Raw genomic sequence first — 19,440 nt, forward strand, 5'->3', positions numbered from 1 at the left:
ATGTTGGCCAGGCTGATCTCGAACTCCCGAGCTCAGATGATCCGCCCACCTCGGCCTCCCAAAGTACTAGGATTACAGGCATGAGACACCATGCCCGGCCAATTTACAGATTATTGATCAGAGTTTAAGTCCAGTTTTACTTGTTTGGATATATAATTTACTTGGATAAAGAGGAATTAGGCAATATGATGGGCTAGTGAGTCAAGTTCTTTTGGTCTCTCCCTTGTTCAAAGGTATTACAGTGCAAAGGAAATGTGAATTTTACTCTTGTGCCTTTAGGAGTCCCATGTCTTATTTTATGCTGTCTTCGAGACTATAGTGGAGTGAAGTGATCATCAGAGGAAACTTTTTATCCTACTCTAGGGCCTGGGAACATGCTCCAGGGAACAGGGTAATTATTTATAAAGGTGAGGTATAGTAACATCATGGCGTGGTGTATGAATGGCTCTTGTGGAGAGGTAGTATGGTTGAGTGTGAAACACACTGGGTGTCCAGTGCTCGTTCAAGTCCTTATTGATACTATTTTCTTCATCATCATGGTTATTATTATTGGTATTGGAAGTTTCTTTCTGAGACCCTGAATAGGTTGATGACCACCTCCTTTTGAGTAGTTTTTGAAGTAACATACTATAAAGTGGTTATATGCTCTTGGAAAAAATTATTATGTAAAATTGCACTTGAGTGCTAGCACTTGAGGTATTAAGTGACCAGCTGCCCCTGTACAAAAATGAAAAACAACTCATTTTGGAAACCTCTTATCTAAGTGAGTCTATGAATCATAACAGAAAATAAGAAAAATGCATGATTTTAAGTTTGACTTTTGCGGGAGTACTGCATTTGTTGAATTTGATTTTAAAATATAAAAATAGTCGTCATAAAACATTTCCATCTGTAATCTAGTTAAGCTAATCATGTAAAAAGTTTCTGAATTCTCTACTTTTCTAAAGCATTCAGAAGTCTTAAAAATGATTTTAATGAAAATATAAAAATTTTCTACTAGGATACTTGCATAATTTCATATATATCGCCCAAAATGTTTATTGTTGTCTGGTTTTTACATATATCCGCAAAATTTTTGATATTCTTTTACTAGGAGGTGGAGCTTAATTCCCCTCCCATGAGTGTGGGCTGGACTTAGTGACTCCCTTCATGAGTAGAGTATGGACAGGGAAAAAAGTAACTTAACAATGGAGAAACCTGGTAGACACCACTTTAACCAAGTGATCAAGGCTAACATCACCAGTGGTGAGTCATGTTGACATCGTCATGTTGACCTCGTCCTCCTCGCTATGGTACGATATGAAGGACACTTCACTTCTCTGGTATTCTCCCCCAAAATCTGTAAGCCCAGTCTCATCATGAGAAAACACCAAGACATGCAAATGAAGGACATTTTACAAAATACCTGACAAGTACTCTTCAAATGTGTCAAGGAAAGACTGGGAAACTGTCACAGAATGGAGGAGGCTAAGGAGACACGGCAAGTCATTGTAACATGGATGGTGGGTTGGGTCCTGGAACAGATAAAGGACGTAAGTGGCAAAGCTGGAAAAATATGAATGAAGTCTCTAGTTAACAGTGTTGTAGTACTGTTAATTTTGCAATTTTGATAAAATGTGCCATGTTATGTGAAATGTTGCTGTTAGGGAAACTGGATGAAGGATGTAAAGGAACTCTCAGTCTGAAGTCATTTCAAAATTGAAAGTTAAAAAGTTCAGTGAAGGATGAAGAACAAATACATTTTTTCTTATGGTTCCTGTGAATGGGTAGAATATCAAATAACCAAGTTTAGTAATGTTCTACAAGTAAAACTTCCCTTTTTTTCACTGTAGACTCCACACAGTTTGTGAGTTGTGTGTTTTTCTGTTAGGTTTTTTTGTTTGTTTGTTTGTTTTTTTCAAGAGATGAGGTCTCACTGTGTTGCCCAGGCTGGAATGCAGGGGTTATTCACAGGTACAATAGTGTCCTACAGCCCTGAACTCCTGGGATCAAGCAATATTCCTGCCTAATGTTTTTAAAGTTGCTAATTTATTTACAGTTCCTATAAATCTTAATGTTTATAAGCATTTTACTGCTATACTACTGAAGAAATGAATGTCTCCAGAAGGCTCATGCCTTTTTATTGTGTTATTTTTAGAGACTCTGTGTGCTAAGCATTGTACTTCTAAGATAAACAGTAAAGTTATTGTGGGTTTTTTTTAACCATGAGAGATGGAAATGGTGGTGTTGATGGCTTTTCTGTCTTGAAGATTTATTGTAAACTTTCAGTTGTAAAAACGGGAATCTGTAGGCAAAGTCTAAATCTTATATATTTACAGGTCTTGTTAGTTTGTCAATTTACTTTCAAAAGCACATGGGTCATTAATATTTATAGGTTCCTACCTGGCAATGATGTTTGGAAAGCACCAACCCATAAACCCATCTCTCTCTCTTCCTCAGTGTTATTAGGTGATTTTTTCCTTTCTAACTAAATACCTTGAGAGTCATCACCAGCAGTTTTGGAATAGAATATAGAATTAAGAGACTATAATCTTTAAAACTGTATGTTAGTCATAGTTTTTAGATAACTGTCAGGCTGTTTTAAGGTTAAGGCATATATCTTTCAACTCATGTTTTTCATTGATTCTTACATGGACCTGAAATGAGTCAGATGACTATGTCGATCCTTAAAATTATTGCAATCCAGAAAACATGTTGCTATTTAACCTAGACTAGAGTTACTCAGGCAGTTTTGTTGTCATTGTGTTGTTTAATTCTATATAATGCTAAAAATATACAGATTTTTTAAAAAGCACTTTACAGATTTATTCTTAAATAGTACCAGCAATTTGGCCGAGTACGGTGGCTCATGCGTGTAATCCTAGCACTTTGGGAGGCCGAGGCAGGCGGATCACGAGGTCAGGAGATCGAGACCATCCTGCCTAACATGGTGAAACCTTGTCTCTACTAAAAATACAAAAAATTAGCCAGGCGTGGTGGCAGGCACCTGTAGTCCCAGCTACTCGGGAGGCTGAGGCAGGAGAATGGCGTGAACCCATGAGGCGGAGCTTGCAGTGAGCCGAGATGCCACCACTGCACTCCAGCCTGGGTGACAGAGCAAGACTCTGTCTCAAAAACAAACAAACAAAAAAAACTAGTACTTGCAATTTTTATTATGTTTAAATTGTTCTTAGTCTCTTCATTGGCACTCTATTGCACATTTTTCCTCTTCTAATAATATTAAGACTCACTTTCTGGACCTCTGTGGCTCCCTGGTTCCTAAAAATGTAGGCCCCTGATCCTTGGCATGGACACACGGCCTATGCCCAGCCTGCCTCTGCCAGCAGGCTCACCCTCTCTCCTAGGCATCCCGAGTGCCTCCTGTCCCAAAATGAGCATGTGCTCCCCTCGCTCTTCCTGCCCTTTGTGCCTTCGTGGATTGTCCCCTCCGCTTCCTGTCTCTCTCCCTGCCAAGTGCCCCTTCCCACTACTTGTCCTAGAGTACCCTTTACTCCTGGTTTGGACCCCAGTGCCTGGACATTTACCCATCAGTCTGTCCTCTTAGCACTTATTAATTCACCCTCCATCATAGAATTTTCTGCACTTCATTGTCGTTTGTGTGGTTTGTCTCTCTTCATTGAGACTCAATGATAGAAGGACATTCAAGTGTACAAGTCCACGTATGAATATAAAATGTCATCCACACGTCAACACTGCCTTCTCCCTTTTTCTCTACCTCCTCTCACCCATCCCACAGCACCAAGTACAAAACTTAGGGCTTGCTTAAGGGTGACTCTAGTACAAAAATACCTTTCCTCACATTATTCAGTATCTCTCTTTTTTATAAAGCTTTAATTTCATCAGTACACTATAATTTGTATTCAAAACATCATTGTTCCTGGAATAATAAAGGGCCAGCAGTTACGCAGTCTTTTTAGTGTTTCAGCACTGACATGGGGCTTGACTTGTGGGTAGGAGAGTCTTAAGTTCGTTGGACTTAAGTATGATAAAATCAGATAAAAAGCATTTTAACTGGTAGGAACAATGAACTGCCGCTAACAAGACGCTGTTATTTTCTCACGTAAGAAAATATGCATAGTTATCTGGGGCACTTAGACGGCCCTTGATCAGTGGTGGTATCAGTTGTTGTTAAAATCAGCATTCTCATGGCCAAATCATGAACATCTCTGAGGCTGGTCCTGGGAGTCTAACCAAGAAGGGAAACATTACTTCCAGATGAAGGTAAATCCCAGATTCTGTATGTGCAAAACAAACTTATAAATACATTTTCATACCAAATTATTTTTGAGTTCAAGACTGCCCATACTATGTTGAGAGGTCTATTTGTTGTTCTTTCTAGTCTACATAACTCCTGAGACTGTTAATAGTGGAAGAGTGGAGAATCTCTTCAAAAGAGCTTGAAAGTGAGACTATTTTAGGAATCCCTTGAGGCTTGTGCAGTGGGGAAAAAAAGTCCCTTTTATGATGCATATTTTATACTTACATTGTTTACCGCTTCTAAGTTTAGGATGGCAACATATTCCATATCAGGAGTTTTAACCCAAGGACCTTTGAAAACGGCTTTTATTTTAGATGCTGATTTTTAAATACCAAAGAAAATGTAACCATTACAATGATATTTATCTAAAATGGTATGCCTAACTCTGAATTTTGCTTTTGTAAAGTGTCAGTTTAGCTGATTATCCTACAAATGTCCCCCTTAAAATGAGCGTTACCCATAATGGAATCTTTGCCTGAGAAATAACACAAATGTATCAGTTGAAAGTCATGTCACCCAAAAGTAGTTCTTGGCCACCTCTCTTAAAGTGAATTTTGGCTCATTAGTTTTTCTTGTATTATCTCTGGCTTTTGATACGGATTTTTGGAGCTTAGAGCTATTTTTAAATTAACATCAACCTTTTTTTTCCAGCTGACCTCGCACATCTTAAGGATGTGTACAGTACATACTGTCACATAATGAGAAAATAAATACATATTTGGACATGTTTAAATAAAAAGTGACACGTATAACTTGGAAAGAGGATGCTCTTAAGGCCTAACAATTAGTGCTTGGAAGGATTTTTTTTCCAGGGATTCTGTTTTTCTGGTGCCTTTGCTTTATTTTTTAATGGGGTCTAAGATAGGAAGTCTGAGCTTTTAACTCATTTGCTGTCTAGACAAATGAAAGCAGCAGGGACTTTGGTAGGTATCTGGACATAAACACTATTACAACACAGGTTAATGCAAGAAAAAGCCTTTAAACATCATGGAAATTAAACAGTTTCACTGTGAGAATTTTCCTTTTGTGTGTACGTGTCTGTCAAATTATTGACTCAATTCTCGCATCAATTTCAAGGTGTATTCGTATCACATGACCAAAAATGATAGTTGCAAAATAAGGGTGGAAGATGTGAAGTAATTTTACAGTGTGTTTCTAAAGAACCAAGAATCTAATGACACTGGATACTTGACATCCAGGATGTTAATTAGAAACAGAGGGCTGATAATTCATTGCTAAGTTTTAATAGCTAAGTCAGTAGTTTTCAGTAGAGCATTTATGGTAAATATTTAGAAATATTTGCATGTGCTGGATTACTTTCTATAGTGTTTGCGGTTGTATTTTTCTATAGAGCTTATAAATTTAGTGATATTTACCGATGAACAATCATATCCATTTTGTCTTTAGCACCGCACTTAGCACAAGAAGTCACTACCCTTAAGAAGGTGAGGGTGTAGTTGAAGAGAGAAAAAGAAAAAGTACACAGCTTTGTTTCATTTTAATATTCTAAAAAGGAGAAGAGACACTATTTCTGCGTTTTAAGATAATTAAGAGACTTTTTTTGAAGACCACTGAACTGGTGTTTTAACCTGTGCTTTAAACCCATGGGAAGTCACAGTGAAAAATCATTAAGTGTATCCTATTAAAATCCTTAAACAAGAGACCTGAACTGGTCTCATTGATTGAAATATCTTCTCTATTTCTGATTCAGTGTTTATCCTCATGCTCTCCTGGGGCGCTTCTGAGCAAGAGATGCCCAAATGTGTGCAGTGCTTGGCAGCTTTCTATGAGCAGCTGATCTAATACCATCAGCTAATTGTATTGAGAACCATAGCTTAGAGTATTTTCATTTGCTTTTTAAAAAACCCACTTATTTAATTAAGCAAGGGAGTAAAATTTTCTGACTTATTCCCAGTTCTCTGTGAAAGTAAAGCCACCAGTATTGACTGAATTTATCCTTTGGTGAGCTAACTTATGCTAAATTGAATACCATCAAAACCAAATATGTCTTTTGATGGGTAGCGAGTCGTAATGTAGTAACGTAAAACATTTTTAGGGAGGATTATGTACAATCTGTAGGCATGAGAGAGTCTTTATATTTAATGTCTATTTCAATTATCTGCAGATTTTTAAAAATCCTTCCCATGCATTTTCTTTGTGGGATGTCCCATCTTTATTCCTTCTGATGCTGCCCTCCCTGAGCCTGCCGCAGCATAGAGAATCTGAACATATTTGTGCTGCATGTTAATTTGTGAATGTTTCTGTTGTCAAAGTCTGATAAGATTGTTAGTGCTTTGGGTGGCATTTCATTCTAAGCACAGTGAAATCTCTGTACTTGTCACTGGGGTTAGAATGAAAATGTTACATGGGCAGAGAGACTGGAAGGATGATGGTTACAGAGGGAGAGTCATTGCAGGGAACTGTCATTTAAATTAAGTTTTAAAGTTAAACAGCTTCATGATTTTGGTTTTTGAAGGCAGGGATTTTAAAAAATTAATCATCGATAGTAGGAGTTAAGTTATTTTTGGTGTGCCAGAAAGTAATCAGTATTCTGAGTGATGTCAGATATTGAAAACCCAACTTAATAGCAAGATTTCACCAAATCACGTGATGATAGCAAAATAGTGATTTTACTATGCTTGAGAGCCCATGAAGTCATTGCCTTACCAATCACCCCATCACAAAAAGAGCACTGATTTAAGGAATGCCATGGGGCAGGAGGACTCTCCTAGCCCCTTAAAAGAGACTGCCTGCAATTACCTCACCTGCCAGCTTTCCAGCAAGATAAATGGAAGCACTGTAGCTTGAAGGTGCCTTGGTTAGAATGAGATGCAGTAAGGTCTCTCTGTTCTTTACGGGCATCATAGATCTGATAGTACTTATAAAAGAAGAATAGAGTTGGTGCCCTGCTGACTAAATTGTCCTCTAGAGGAGTATTAGTTACAGAGCTTCTTTGTTAACTAGGCTGAATACTTAAACCACTGTTGAACTTCTTTTATTAGCAGGTTTTAAGATAGCTCTACGTACAGATACCCTAACAATCTGCAGGGCGGGAATATTTCTGTATAATTTACATATAAAAGTTGCGTGAGTGTGTAACAGTAATATAATAATTATATCTTTTTATTACTCTTCTGTTACACTGAGGTCTAGTCAGCACTGAAATTCTGATGACACGTGAACATGAAGAAAGCCACTGTTTTAATATTTTTCTCTTGATACTTCCTTGATCAGCTTGTTGAATAACAGAAATGTTTTTGATGGCTTTGCAGCCTGAGTGAAGCCCTCTTAATACTCATCTGTGTCACTTTTTCAACCATAATATGGAATTTTAAGGGAGAATGGGGACGAAACTTGTAGGTTGTGCAGAGAATTACAAGAACTTCAAAGTAAAATTTCAGATTTTATGATGAGAGATTTGCATAAAATTATTTAACTGCAATAGATGATTTTTCAAAAATTAAATCTGATTTGTCCTTTCTGTGTTTAACTTCATATATAGTATGGGATTTTATATCTAGTGATCTACCAGATTTTTTTTTCTTTAGAGAAACATGCAAAGCCTATTTCCTGCCCGATGGCTGTTGCCTGACTGCCCCTTGTTTGTTAGTCATTGCCGTGTGGTGGGTACTGTCAGGGCCTGGATATGGAGGCCATCACCCATCCTGGGTTTTTATGATCCCTTCAAAAAGAGTAAGATTATATGGAGTTGTCACTCAGTATTTTTCAGGGGGATGTAGTAATGGAGTAAGTTCCTGTCCCTGTTAAACTTGTACCAGTCATGATGTATGGTAAAGTTATTGTGCAGTTCAGCTGAGGCCTGTCCTAATTCCTGTTTTTCCCCCAAGGAATAGGCAAAGGCAGTAGAGATGGTGTGAGTACACGTGGTTCTTTAAATCAGGGGTCAGCAAGCTTTTTTCCGTTAAGGGCCAGAGAGTAAATATTTTCAGCTTTGCAGCCCCCGTGGTCTCTGTCAAGACCTCTGTTGTTGAGCCCAGTAATCAAGTTAAATATGAAGTTTCACCAGCTGAATATGTACAGAACCATGCATCTCACGTGCCTTTACATTTCTGCTAATCATAAGGTTTAGCATAAATGTTTATATACCTTTGAATTCTAACAATGGGATTGAATTTACTTAATTTTATTTTGGATTTTTTCTGGGACTACGTCTCACTGTGTCACCTAGGCTGGAGTGCAGTGGCTGCTCACAGGTACACTTGTAGCTCACTGTAGCCTTGAACTCCTGGGCTCAAGCACTCCTCCTGCCTCAGCTTCCCGAGTAGCTGGGACCACAGGCTGTGCCGTCACTCCAGGCTTCTGTTTTGGAGATTTGATGAACTTTTTCTAGGGGTGCTATTTTCGGTCTGCTCTGTTGCTGTTCTGTTGTTTCCCATAAGCACAGTCATTGGACATTGAAGATTTTGTGGAATGAAGACGTTTTCTGTTTTACTTAGATGTTATTCTTCTTAGCAGAAGACATTTTGTTTTTCTATAGCATTTCTCTTTTTGATTAGGTTCTGTCAGTTATACTTTAGAATATGGTTTTTAAAGAGAAGTTAATTATATGCTATAACAGATGATTACCAGATAAACTAAACTATCCAGGGTACTAGGATCCTAATCCTGAGTTTGCTTTGTGACGTTTCAGGAAACCCTGAAGAGCTATAACCAGCTCTGCTTTCCCTTGCTTTTTTTTGTACTTTCTGGTCTAGGTTTACTCTTAGAATCTTAGCATTTTCCTCTGCCAGATTCTAAAGCCCTATTCTCAGAAGTCCCAGTTGCAAGCAGTGAGGTAAAATTTAACGTTGATACAATTTAGAGGGTGGAGATCTATTAGGATTGAATATGCTTTGTGAACAGTAGCATAACCAGATATTTCTGAGTCCATTCTATAGTATGGAGTCTTCAGTTATCAAGACAAGTATCTTTTATGCTGTAACTCAGCCTTGAGAACTCACTGGCACCTCGCTCGGTCAGTGATCTGGGAGTCCAGTCATTGCAGCAGGGATGCACTGAGCGAGCGCCTGCTGATGGGGGCCTCCATGGGAGCCATGGGGGGCACACCAGTGATGCAGGCTGAAGTAAAGGCTTTGTCTGCGTCTCCTTCTGCTGAGGGAGCACAAGACAGTTTCTTCTTCCTCCTCTCTCATCTTCCCCTTTTCGTCTTTAGCACTTGTAGTCTGTCCTCAGTAACAACCTTCAACAGTAATTTGGACTCTCTGAGCTTCCATTGTTTTGTATCTGTATCAATGGGAATTTTAATCACTGCCTCAGAAAGTACGGTGATAAAATATAGATGGCATTGACAGTGCAAAATTGGTATTAAAAAGTAAGGTATAACATTAGGACCCATTTCTGCTAACATAACTTCAAAGACATTTATTTTCACAATATCATATATAAATACACACATTATTATTTTCTTTTAATGGCACTTTGTTGTAAGAATTTCTCGGCCAGGCACAGTGGCTCATGCCAGTAATCCCAGCACTTTGGGAGGCTGCAGCAGGCAGATTGCCTGGGGTCAGGAGTTCGAGACCAACCTGGCCAACATGGTGAAACCCCATCTCTATTAAAAATACAAAAATTAGCCAGGTGTGGTGGCAGGTGACTGTAATACCAGCTACTCGGGAGGCTAAGGCAGGAGAATCACTTGAACCCAGGAGACAGAGGTTGCAGTGAGCCGAGATCGCGCCATTACACTCCAGCCTGGGCGACAAGAGTGAGACTTCATCACCCCAAAAAAAAAAAAATTTTTTTCTCATCACAAAGTTTGGTCAAAATTGTGACTGCTATTACATTACAATATCCTAGTTTGAAATTCACGTAGTCCACCAATGTCAAGTTCTGAAAAAAAGGACTCAAAGCCTGTAGTTTTTTACTTTATGAAGTAATCATCTAAGAACCAGCATTCCATTCCTATGGTAAGTCACCAGGCAGAGTGCTGTGTTGTGTGGCATTTTGAACAGGTCTAATGGACTCGGTGCTGACAGCTGAAGGGCAAACTTTATGGGGATGGTTTTATCAAAGAGAAGTACAACTTTACTCATTTTTTAGGAGAGAGGCAAGATCTTATTGGTTCAACTTACAAACGACCTCATTAAAATCTAAAAAAGTCGCCATGCTTTGAATTTTGGGTGTTACCCAGAAAACCTTCATCTCTGAAGGGGACGTCATTATGATTTTCAAGTCGTCTTTTGATGAGATATTCATCCAAACATGTCACTCTATAAATACATCTTTTCCTTTCTTAGGATCTGTCTGGCTCCATTGATGACCTCCCCACGGGAACGGAAGCAACTTTGAGCTCAGCAGTCAGTGCATCCGGGTCCACGAGCAGCCAAGGGGATCAGAGCAACCCGGCGCAGTCGCCTTTCTCCCCACATGCGTCCCCTCATCTCTCCAGCATCCCGGGGGGCCCATCTCCCTCTCCTGTTGGCTCTCCTGTAGGAAGCAACCAGTCTCGATCTGGCCCAATCTCTCCTGCAAGTATCCCAGGTATTTACTTTCCTGACAATTATTATTTTACTTCGTGATAAAGAGAGATCTCATGTTCATCAACAGCAACTCACATTTCATTACTTTACTATTTAAAACCTAGTGGCTACATATTAAGAGTAAAACTGAATTCTCACCAAGGCATATGAGAGTCCCAGTTCCTAAAGATATTCAACAGGTGATTATAACTACCCCTTTAATAAAATGACCAATTACTTTGTTAATTTCAATTTGCATATTTACCTTAACTTATGCCAGAAACAGAGTATTATTTATCCTCTTAGCATATGTTCTGTAATGATTCTGTTACATCAGATCTTCTGTTGATGAGTGCCACTAAAGTGAGATTGTTGATGAGAATTGGCCTTATTTTTTTGTGGTTCTATTCAATACTTGCCACAGCATTTATTTTCTAAAACATTTCTACGGTCTATACTTATCAGTGTCTGATCCCATGCAGGCACTAGTCGAGGCGGAGCATGGTCGAGGGGTTCTTACTGATAACAAATTCGTGCCTTCTCTTGGACACAAGGAGCCCATGTTCTGGTTAACTCCATGTTCAGTTATTTCACTTGCCATGCATCACCTCTATCTTCTGCTCCCTTTATTATGTTCTCGAGGTTATGTATTTATTTGGTTATTTATTTGTCAGTTACTTCATCCTCATCCAGCTTTCTTCTATCAAACTTCATCCATTCAAGTCTAACATACAGCTAGCTTTCCTTTATCACCAAACCAGATAATTCATTCTGTCCTTCCAAAATCATGGGTGTTAGTTTTGGTGCTTTTTAACATTTCACCTCTTTTATATTAAAAAAAACCAGTGTATTGTGGAATGTTTAGAATATTACACATATATATCTCTAAATAAAAGAACATACATAGCACACTAATTATGAAACATTAACTATCAAATAAACATTCATGAATTCACCATCTGGTTTAAGAATTAGAGTATCATAATGCCATTGTATCTACCTGTGTATTTCTTCCTTATCCCAAGCTCTATACCTCTTCCTCACTTCAAATATCCTTTGAATCTTTTTTAAAATATTGTTCTTTTGGTTTTTGGGTTTTTGGGGTTTTTTTCTAAGAATTTTATTACAAACATTCATAGAGTATATATTGTTTTATTAAGTTTTTAGCTTTATGGAAATGTATTATATTTGGAATGACTATAATTTATCATCCAATATGAGACACTTTTGCGCATGCAAAGGGCTACTATTAACAATTACAGTAGGATAGCGGCATAAGCCAGAAGGTCTTGGGCAGATCAGATAATATGGTCACCCCACTCTTAGTGTAGGCTAAAATTTGCTTTTTTTAACTAAACGTTACATTTCTAAGATTCATCTGTAATTTGATATAGGTATACGCTCAGTGCATTTTGATTAAAGCATTTTGATGTTATCTTTCTTTCAAAGATATTTGTTTGTCCTCATAGTGTTTGTAATAACCTGGACTTATCTGCTGCTTTTAACTTTTTAATGCTGTGAATACTCTATAGTCTAGAGTTTTTAAGACAGTTTTTGGTGTTGAGATGGTTTGTGAGATGTCACCTACCTAAATAGTGGAAAGTTATATGTAAAATATTGCATTACTCAAAGAGCTCACTCTTTCATTCTAAATTGAGTCAAAAGGACTTTTTCTAAAATCCTAAATGAAAAGTTTCTTGAGGTATAAAGATATAATGGTTTTAAATTTTAAATTCCTGACATGAATAGTTAACCATCTGAAGACTTTCCACATGTCTGTCCTTTCAATGGGGATTTCTAAACTTGTATATTCATTGTTTGGATTTTGATGCAATACAGAAGATAAAACCCAACAAAAAAGCTCACTTCGGGCATGTGATCCTGGGTATCAGGTGTTACATTATATAGTATTTTACAGAGGAAGTAGCTCAGCAAATTTAACTGGCCTCCGAGTCTGTGGTTCATTTGGTTTGCACAGGGTAAAAGCTGGTGAGTGGGTTATACACCCTCACAAAGGATGCTCATTCTTCGCAGTGACTGCAGATGTGTGCGGGCAGAGAGCACAAGGACCTCACTACCATTTCTCCCTGCTAACTCCTAGAAAGCTTTCTGCTTTCTTGGATACATCATTTAAAGTGTATAGTTTGTTTTTTAAACTTGTGTCAGAAACACTAACCACCATATTGCTTCACTGTACTATTACAAGTCAGCTCCTCTGTAGCCGACCTCTATATGGTGCTTGGTAAAGCTATTCAGTGAAATTTAGTACCGGGAAGAAATTAGGCAGCAAAAGCTCCACCTTTTTTTTTGGTGGCATATTCTTCAAGTAAATTCTTAACTGTCTTTGCTAAATGTGAAGCTACTTGGGATTAGATTATATAAATATGACAAATAGAACATTTCTTAGTGTATTCACCATGGAGTAACCTCTTAAAAAATCTGATAAGCAATTTTGGCATTTATTCACCTTTCTCCCAAGTGGAATTACAATCATTTGAACTGGATGGACTTTCATAATTATCTGATATTAGCCACATAACCTTGAAGAAGCTTCTAAGCCTTTCTGTGCCTCAGTTTCTGCATCTGTAAAGATGATAACCCCACCTCATAGTGGAAATGCAAAGATTAAATGTGTCACTGCACATGAGACAGGTACATGCGGAGCGCTCAGTTCTTGTTGATTCTTACAATGTTACGTTCACCATTATGGATATTATTCAAACTGAGACTGTCTGTGACAATTACTGTTCAGAGTTGTACAGTTGATTTAGGCAGCAAGTCTTTTGGTTCTTAATCCAGTGGTGTTTTTGTGCAATTCAGAAGACATGTATGTTGTTCCCAGTGATGACTTGGTGTGTTTGCTGAGGTAGTTCAGTAGGACTGCTAGAGCTAGCCATGAAAGCATCATATATTTTCACAGAGTTGAACTCAGTTTTCTTCTAGAAAAAAAAAAAAAAAAATGTCCACGTTCCTCTTGGAGGTTGAGCCTGAGAAGGTTAAGAGGAAGACCAGAAAACAAAGGAGAGAAATGACTGTACCCCAGAGATTAACAGAATTTCTGCTGTTGTCTCTACACATGAAAATTTTAGCTGAACACTTAGCCCCTGCTTCTCTCAGATCATAGGCAAACTGATTTATGCTAGACTGCCTGCCTGCCACACAGAAAAGCTAACAATAGATGCAGTATAAAATCCTGGATTATTTTCCCTCTTTTTGCCTGTGTGGAGACCACATCAGCTAACTGTGAGCAGCACTTCCTGCCCAGTGGCCCCTGCCAGGGCTGCTGTACACACTTCAACAGGTGCTCATTGCACAGGGTCTGAGTGGTGAATGGGAGTTGACATCTACCTGCCCTCTTGTGGGAAGGGGCACCATTTTCTCATTTATACAGAGGAGCCAGGTTACCCTCAGTAACCTTGTCCTAGACCTTGTGGGAGTAGTCCATGGCTTGAGTCCAGGTATTACCCATTTCTCTTCTGTCTGTTCCCACAGCTAAGCCGAGGGGCACTCAAATGTCAGTTTTTTATAACTGTTCATCAGACATTTTATATGCAGCTATTTTAATGGAATTTACTCAAAGCTCATGACAGGTTTTTGTTGGGGGAAAAAAAAATGATTGTCTTCTATTTCCATTTCCCTCCACCTAGGCACCCTGTCCTTTTTAATTTTTTAAATCATTTCCCTAAGATTCATATCATTATTCTCTGAGAAGTATTAAATATATTGAGTTATCCAACTTGCATTATGTTATATATTTGTGTGATCTTGGTCATAGGTAATAAAACCACATTTTGGAGATGATCATAAAGTTGGTCTTTGCTTTTTGTTTTATATTTACTTTCACCTAAATGCAAATACATCTTCCTTTAGAGAATAATGAGGCCCATCTCCCTCCTCCTTTTCCCATCTCTAATCCTTATATTTAAATGGTGTGTATCTGTACATCAGATCCCAAGCTCATATGCTGTCCACCTTCATTTGGTTCTGAGTCTGCCAGTGAAGCATACATGCCACGTAGAGACGACATGCTCTCCCAGGCGTGATACTCAAACTGTCGAACTATCTGTTAGGAATTTCCCTTTATTTTTCTATATGTAGTCTTTTGTTTTCTTCCTGTCCCCTTCCTTCCTCTTATTCCCAGCACCAGCTTGTGTTTGGCCTCTGTTCTCTCCTGTTGCCTCCTGCCATATCTCATCACCTCCTCTCCATGTCTCACAGACAGGCTCTTTCAATCATTGTTTCTCCAACAAGTCATTGTAAAATGTGCAGCTGTTATGTAGCTGATAGCTGGGATGAAGTAAAGCCAAATGTTGCAGGGGATTCTTCCTGATGTTGCTTTCCTAGGATTTGTTGAAAAAGAACAATCAGTTTTCTCCATCTCTATCCTGGTAAGTGTAGTTGGCAGCTAATGAGAAGCATCACAGAGGTAGGTAAACGAAGCCCAGTAAAGCATCCCAAATGGCTGATTCTGTTTCTTGCCTGTTAAACTGTTCCTCCACCCACTGCAGATTTGCGCTCCTATCTTGCTGCCTCACAAACATTGTGAGTGTCATGGGAACCACTACTGTGATACACTGGTACAACACCGCCCCGCCACATCCCTAACTCAGCTGGGCTTTTCCTCCTGCATTCTTTGGAGAAGCAGGATGGAGATTTTTTATGTTAGGTAGCCACATGGATTCTCTCCCTTTGTTTGCACATTCCTGGGCTCCAGCTTTGCAGCTCTCTATAGTTAGAAGGTAAAGAGTTCAGGCCTGCTTGTTGACTCTAAACAAGCGTTTGAGAACAGAAACACAAACGCTGTACTCTCCCTCCAGTGCCATCACAAATTTTCTTGTTTACCTATTCTCTCTCCTCTTCATACTGATGTATTTATATTTAGAGACAGAAATGAAATAGCTCCATCTTTGTAATTGGCAGTGTGTATTCATATACTATACATTTAAATTAAATAGATGTAATGTCAGGTTCAGTTCATTCCGAAATGTGTGATATTAGACATGATGCTCATATTCTAGTAAATGATCCCATCATGTTGCACTTACTCTGCTTCTTGGGTAATATCCTAGCGTTTTTCACTTTGGCGTAAGGAGGGCTGCTGGGTTTTGGATGTGTATTGAACAGGTCTTGGGTCTTACGCTGGGCCTGATTGCCCCTAATGCATGGTGGAAGCTGACTCAGCACGGCATCTGAATGCACCGCTGTTGCCAGAAGATTCTGCGGATGTTAATTTCACTTGTCTTGCCTCCAGAGCCGGCCATTCCAGTTTACTAACAAAGCAAAAATGTAAATAAGCCAAACTTAAAAATTTTTTATTTTATTGGCCAGAGGCTTTTGTCAGCTTTTCCTCCACGTGCTGTAAGCAGCGGCAGTGTTTAAATATTGAGAAGAGGGAGCTCACCATGGGGATGAGGAATGGACAGGCAGGTGTTAACTGTTCATAGCCTGGCTACTTTTGTTTATAAAACTAAGCTCATCTGTTTTATTAATGAAGATCTAAGGATAGTAACTGAAAATTCCTGAATAGATTTTTCCCCATTCTTTTTTTTGGCATTAGGCATTTGGTATTTGTACCAAGTCCAGTGTAAGTAGAGTTAACTCACTTTGATCTGGCAGCAGAAGGCCACTGATCATAATAGATTAGGGTCAAAAACACAAAATTAGGTCTTCACGCTAGCACATAATGAGTAGCTGTTTGTTTCATGGCTGTTGTTCTTCTTGCCTGGTATTAGGTAAGACTAATCAAAGGCAACATCATCCTAGCTATCATAGACAGAAACAAAATAGAGTTGCATCAAATATGAAAGTAGAACCCCTTTTCTTTTTACATTTCGTGCTTCGCTGTTTGAGGCGCTCACCTGCTGCCTGGCCTCTCGGCAGACTACCTGCTGGCTGGCTGGGCATGAGGGATGGGTCAGGGCGGCTTCAAAGCTGAAACTGTGAGGCCGGGAGGCACACGTCAGGAGGAATCTCACTCACCTTCCAGGAGCCGCCTTCACTGCTCCCATCTTTTTCTACTGATACCTCCCCTCCCCTTCTCCCTCTCCAGCCAGCTGCGCTTCACCCCACTTCAGTGATCACCTCTGCACATGTGCCTCCTGCCTGGGGTAGCCACCTCCTGCCTGGGTTAGCCACCTCCTGCCTGGGGTAGCCACCTCCTGCCTGGGGTAGCCTCTTCCAGGAGCCCCTCCACAGTGCACAGCATGTGGCACCTGCTAATGTGAACTCATACCCAGCAAATAACTTCAGTCTCTGTCCTTTCAGTGACGAGCCTGAAGAAATCGCTTGGTCAGAGCTCGTCCTCCTACACCACAAAGCACCAGTTCCTTTATAGTGGAGCCTGATTCTCTGCAGCTTTATCATGGCCATTCCTAGAGGGCAAGAGATGCATCCAGCATACCAACCAGCCATAATGAATCTGTGCCCCTCAGGAAAATCTCAGACAAAAAGCATGAGTTCTAGAAAGGGTGGCACGTATTGGATTAAATATGGAAAAGAACTGTTTGGCAGCACTGGGGTATATTTAGAGCTCTTCTGTGTGAGTGCTCACCCAGTCCTACCCTTCAGCAAGTGAGAGCTAAGTAGATTTCTCTACCAGCCGATATAGCTGCAGATACAAACAAGAAGATATTCTGGTCAAAAAACTAATTTTCTTGCTTAATTTGACATTCAAACAAGCAGAATCTGGAAGGATGCTATAATGGGAAAGAGAAAAATGAATCTCAGTTAGGAGTTAGTCATAGTCCAGAGTGAACAGGAAAGATTCCAGTGAGAGGAAATGATAGCTCCTGGTCTAATTTGTCAAGATTAGTACCTATCAGATGAACAATGGAGGATGCAAACCAATGTCTCTCTTTCATTTAACCCATTTCTCCTGGAGTTTTAGATCTCTTAGGGCTCAAGCCCATCCTAAGTAAATAAACTTTCTACTTTATTAATTTGGCCTTAAACTCAGGGTAAAAAGCATGAGTTTATTTCTATATGTAAATGGTTCTTAGCCAGTGTCCTTTCATGATAACATTAGCAGTAGACCCTCTAAAATGGCATTTCATGTACTGGCAGAAATTTTTTATTTGAAAGTCTGGGTAATCATCTTACCTAATAATCTTATTTTGAAATATCTATTGAATGTTCCTTTTTGGCTTCACTGGAGGTGGAAATCCTGCAACAGCTTGTTGCAAGGAAGATGCATGCTGCTTATTGGCAAGCCGAGGAGGAAAAAAAAATTAACACAAAATGCCATTGATATATCCATGTTTTTAATCTGTGGCAGCACAGAAAACTAATTCAGCAGTTCTACAAACCAAAGCGAACTTAAGCCAGTATTTTTTTCCCTGACAAAGTAAAATATTTGAGTGTTACACAAAACTATTTCCATTCCCTTCCAAATGCTGCTTAGCAATAGTTAAGAAAGCAAATTGTATATTTTGTCTTTTTGAGAGATGGGGTTGCATCTCTGTATGGCTTAGTTATTGGTGGTGTGATACAGAACCTCCCACTTTAAGATAACAGCTTTAAAATTCAGGCCAAGATCCTGGTTATGGGAACTCAGCAAGTCCATGGGTCATGAATATTCTCAGCGCTGTTTCTAGAGGACAGATTCCCCATTGCTGTCTGGTGGCCAAGGCCTTGTGTTTGAAGAACTGCCTCAGTGTTTTGAGCTACTCTTCGCCTTCAGAGGTTACTCCAGACCCCAAGTCAGGTCTTCTGATGGGTGGGGAATGAGTATTCTTTTCTTCAAAAGCACAAATCTTTTCAACCTTTCATTCCAACAAACTTCAAATTCAGCCTTTTCTCCTCTTCTTTCTCCCACATTTAGAAATAAGAAAACATTAGAAATTTATCAAAATACAAATTCTCACTTAGTTTCGCTCCCTCTCTTAATTAAAAAAAGTTGGGCAACTCAGTTTAAATTATCCTGTCAATTTCCATTCCCTTTCTGTATTCTTCTGCGTATGAAAATACAAGAAAGCCTGCGTCACCAAGGCAATATTATGTGCCTTTTTCTTGCTCTGCAATCTCAGCAGTGACTCATGTGTTTTCATGGTGGGTCTAACGGTCCACTCCCACTTCTCCATTACTTTTTTGCATTGTTCCCTGGAGAAGCACTTCAGACACCTCGTTCTCTGTTTGTTTTCACTCTTGAGCTGAGTAGGCTGTCCCTGCTCTGAACCTGTGCTCAGCTGAGTGTCACTGTGTCTGGACTCTGCGTGTGCTGCCTCTGTGGAAATGCTGTTGGCATTGACCCGCTGCCTTCTCCCTTCACTGAGAATGAAGATTCAGAATGGAGGAGTACAAAAGCTTTTATGAACTAATTTTAGCCTAGAAGTAAAAAGTTTCAAAAATCACTTGAGTACATTTTGGAAAATGGTGGTAAAATGAATAGTACTTAGAGTCAAGATGCTCCTAAAGTTGATTTCACAAACTTCTGGTATATGACCATGTTTCCTAAAAGGAATAAGTAACAATTGTGGAAGGAACAAAACCATTTTATAGAGAGTGTTAGGTTTATTTCCCAATCTTCTGATAACCCTGGAGCCAGGATTATTACGATGTGTTGATTGATTATAGCCGTTAAGACTCTTACTAATCAGTTTCATCACTTATTCTCAATTTACACACTTGCACCTTTGATTTCTCTTCCATAACAGGGTGATATGGGTTGTCATTGACTAATGAAGAACAGAATTGGTTTCGGCATGA

General features: G+C 39.2%; 1 protein-coding gene across 10 annotated transcripts in view; it reads left to right on the forward strand.

The window, feature by feature from the left end:
* ARID1B (AT-rich interaction domain 1B) overlaps positions 1-19,440 on the forward strand; it is a 433,110-nt gene that overhangs the window by 297,496 nt on the left and 116,174 nt on the right. For all 10 annotated transcript variants that reach the window (XM_024248190.3, XM_024248192.3, XM_054558365.2 and 7 more), the window contains one exon: positions 10,516-10,759. In XM_024248190.3, the coding sequence (XP_024103958.3) occupies positions 10,516-10,759 (244 nt within the window). The remainder of the gene's footprint in view (positions 1-10,515; positions 10,760-19,440) is intronic.

This window comes from Pongo abelii, chromosome 5 (genome assembly GCF_028885655.2).
Source record: "Pongo abelii isolate AG06213 chromosome 5, NHGRI_mPonAbe1-v2.0_pri, whole genome shotgun sequence".
Classification (NCBI taxonomy): Eukaryota; Metazoa; Chordata; class Mammalia; order Primates; family Hominidae; genus Pongo; species Pongo abelii.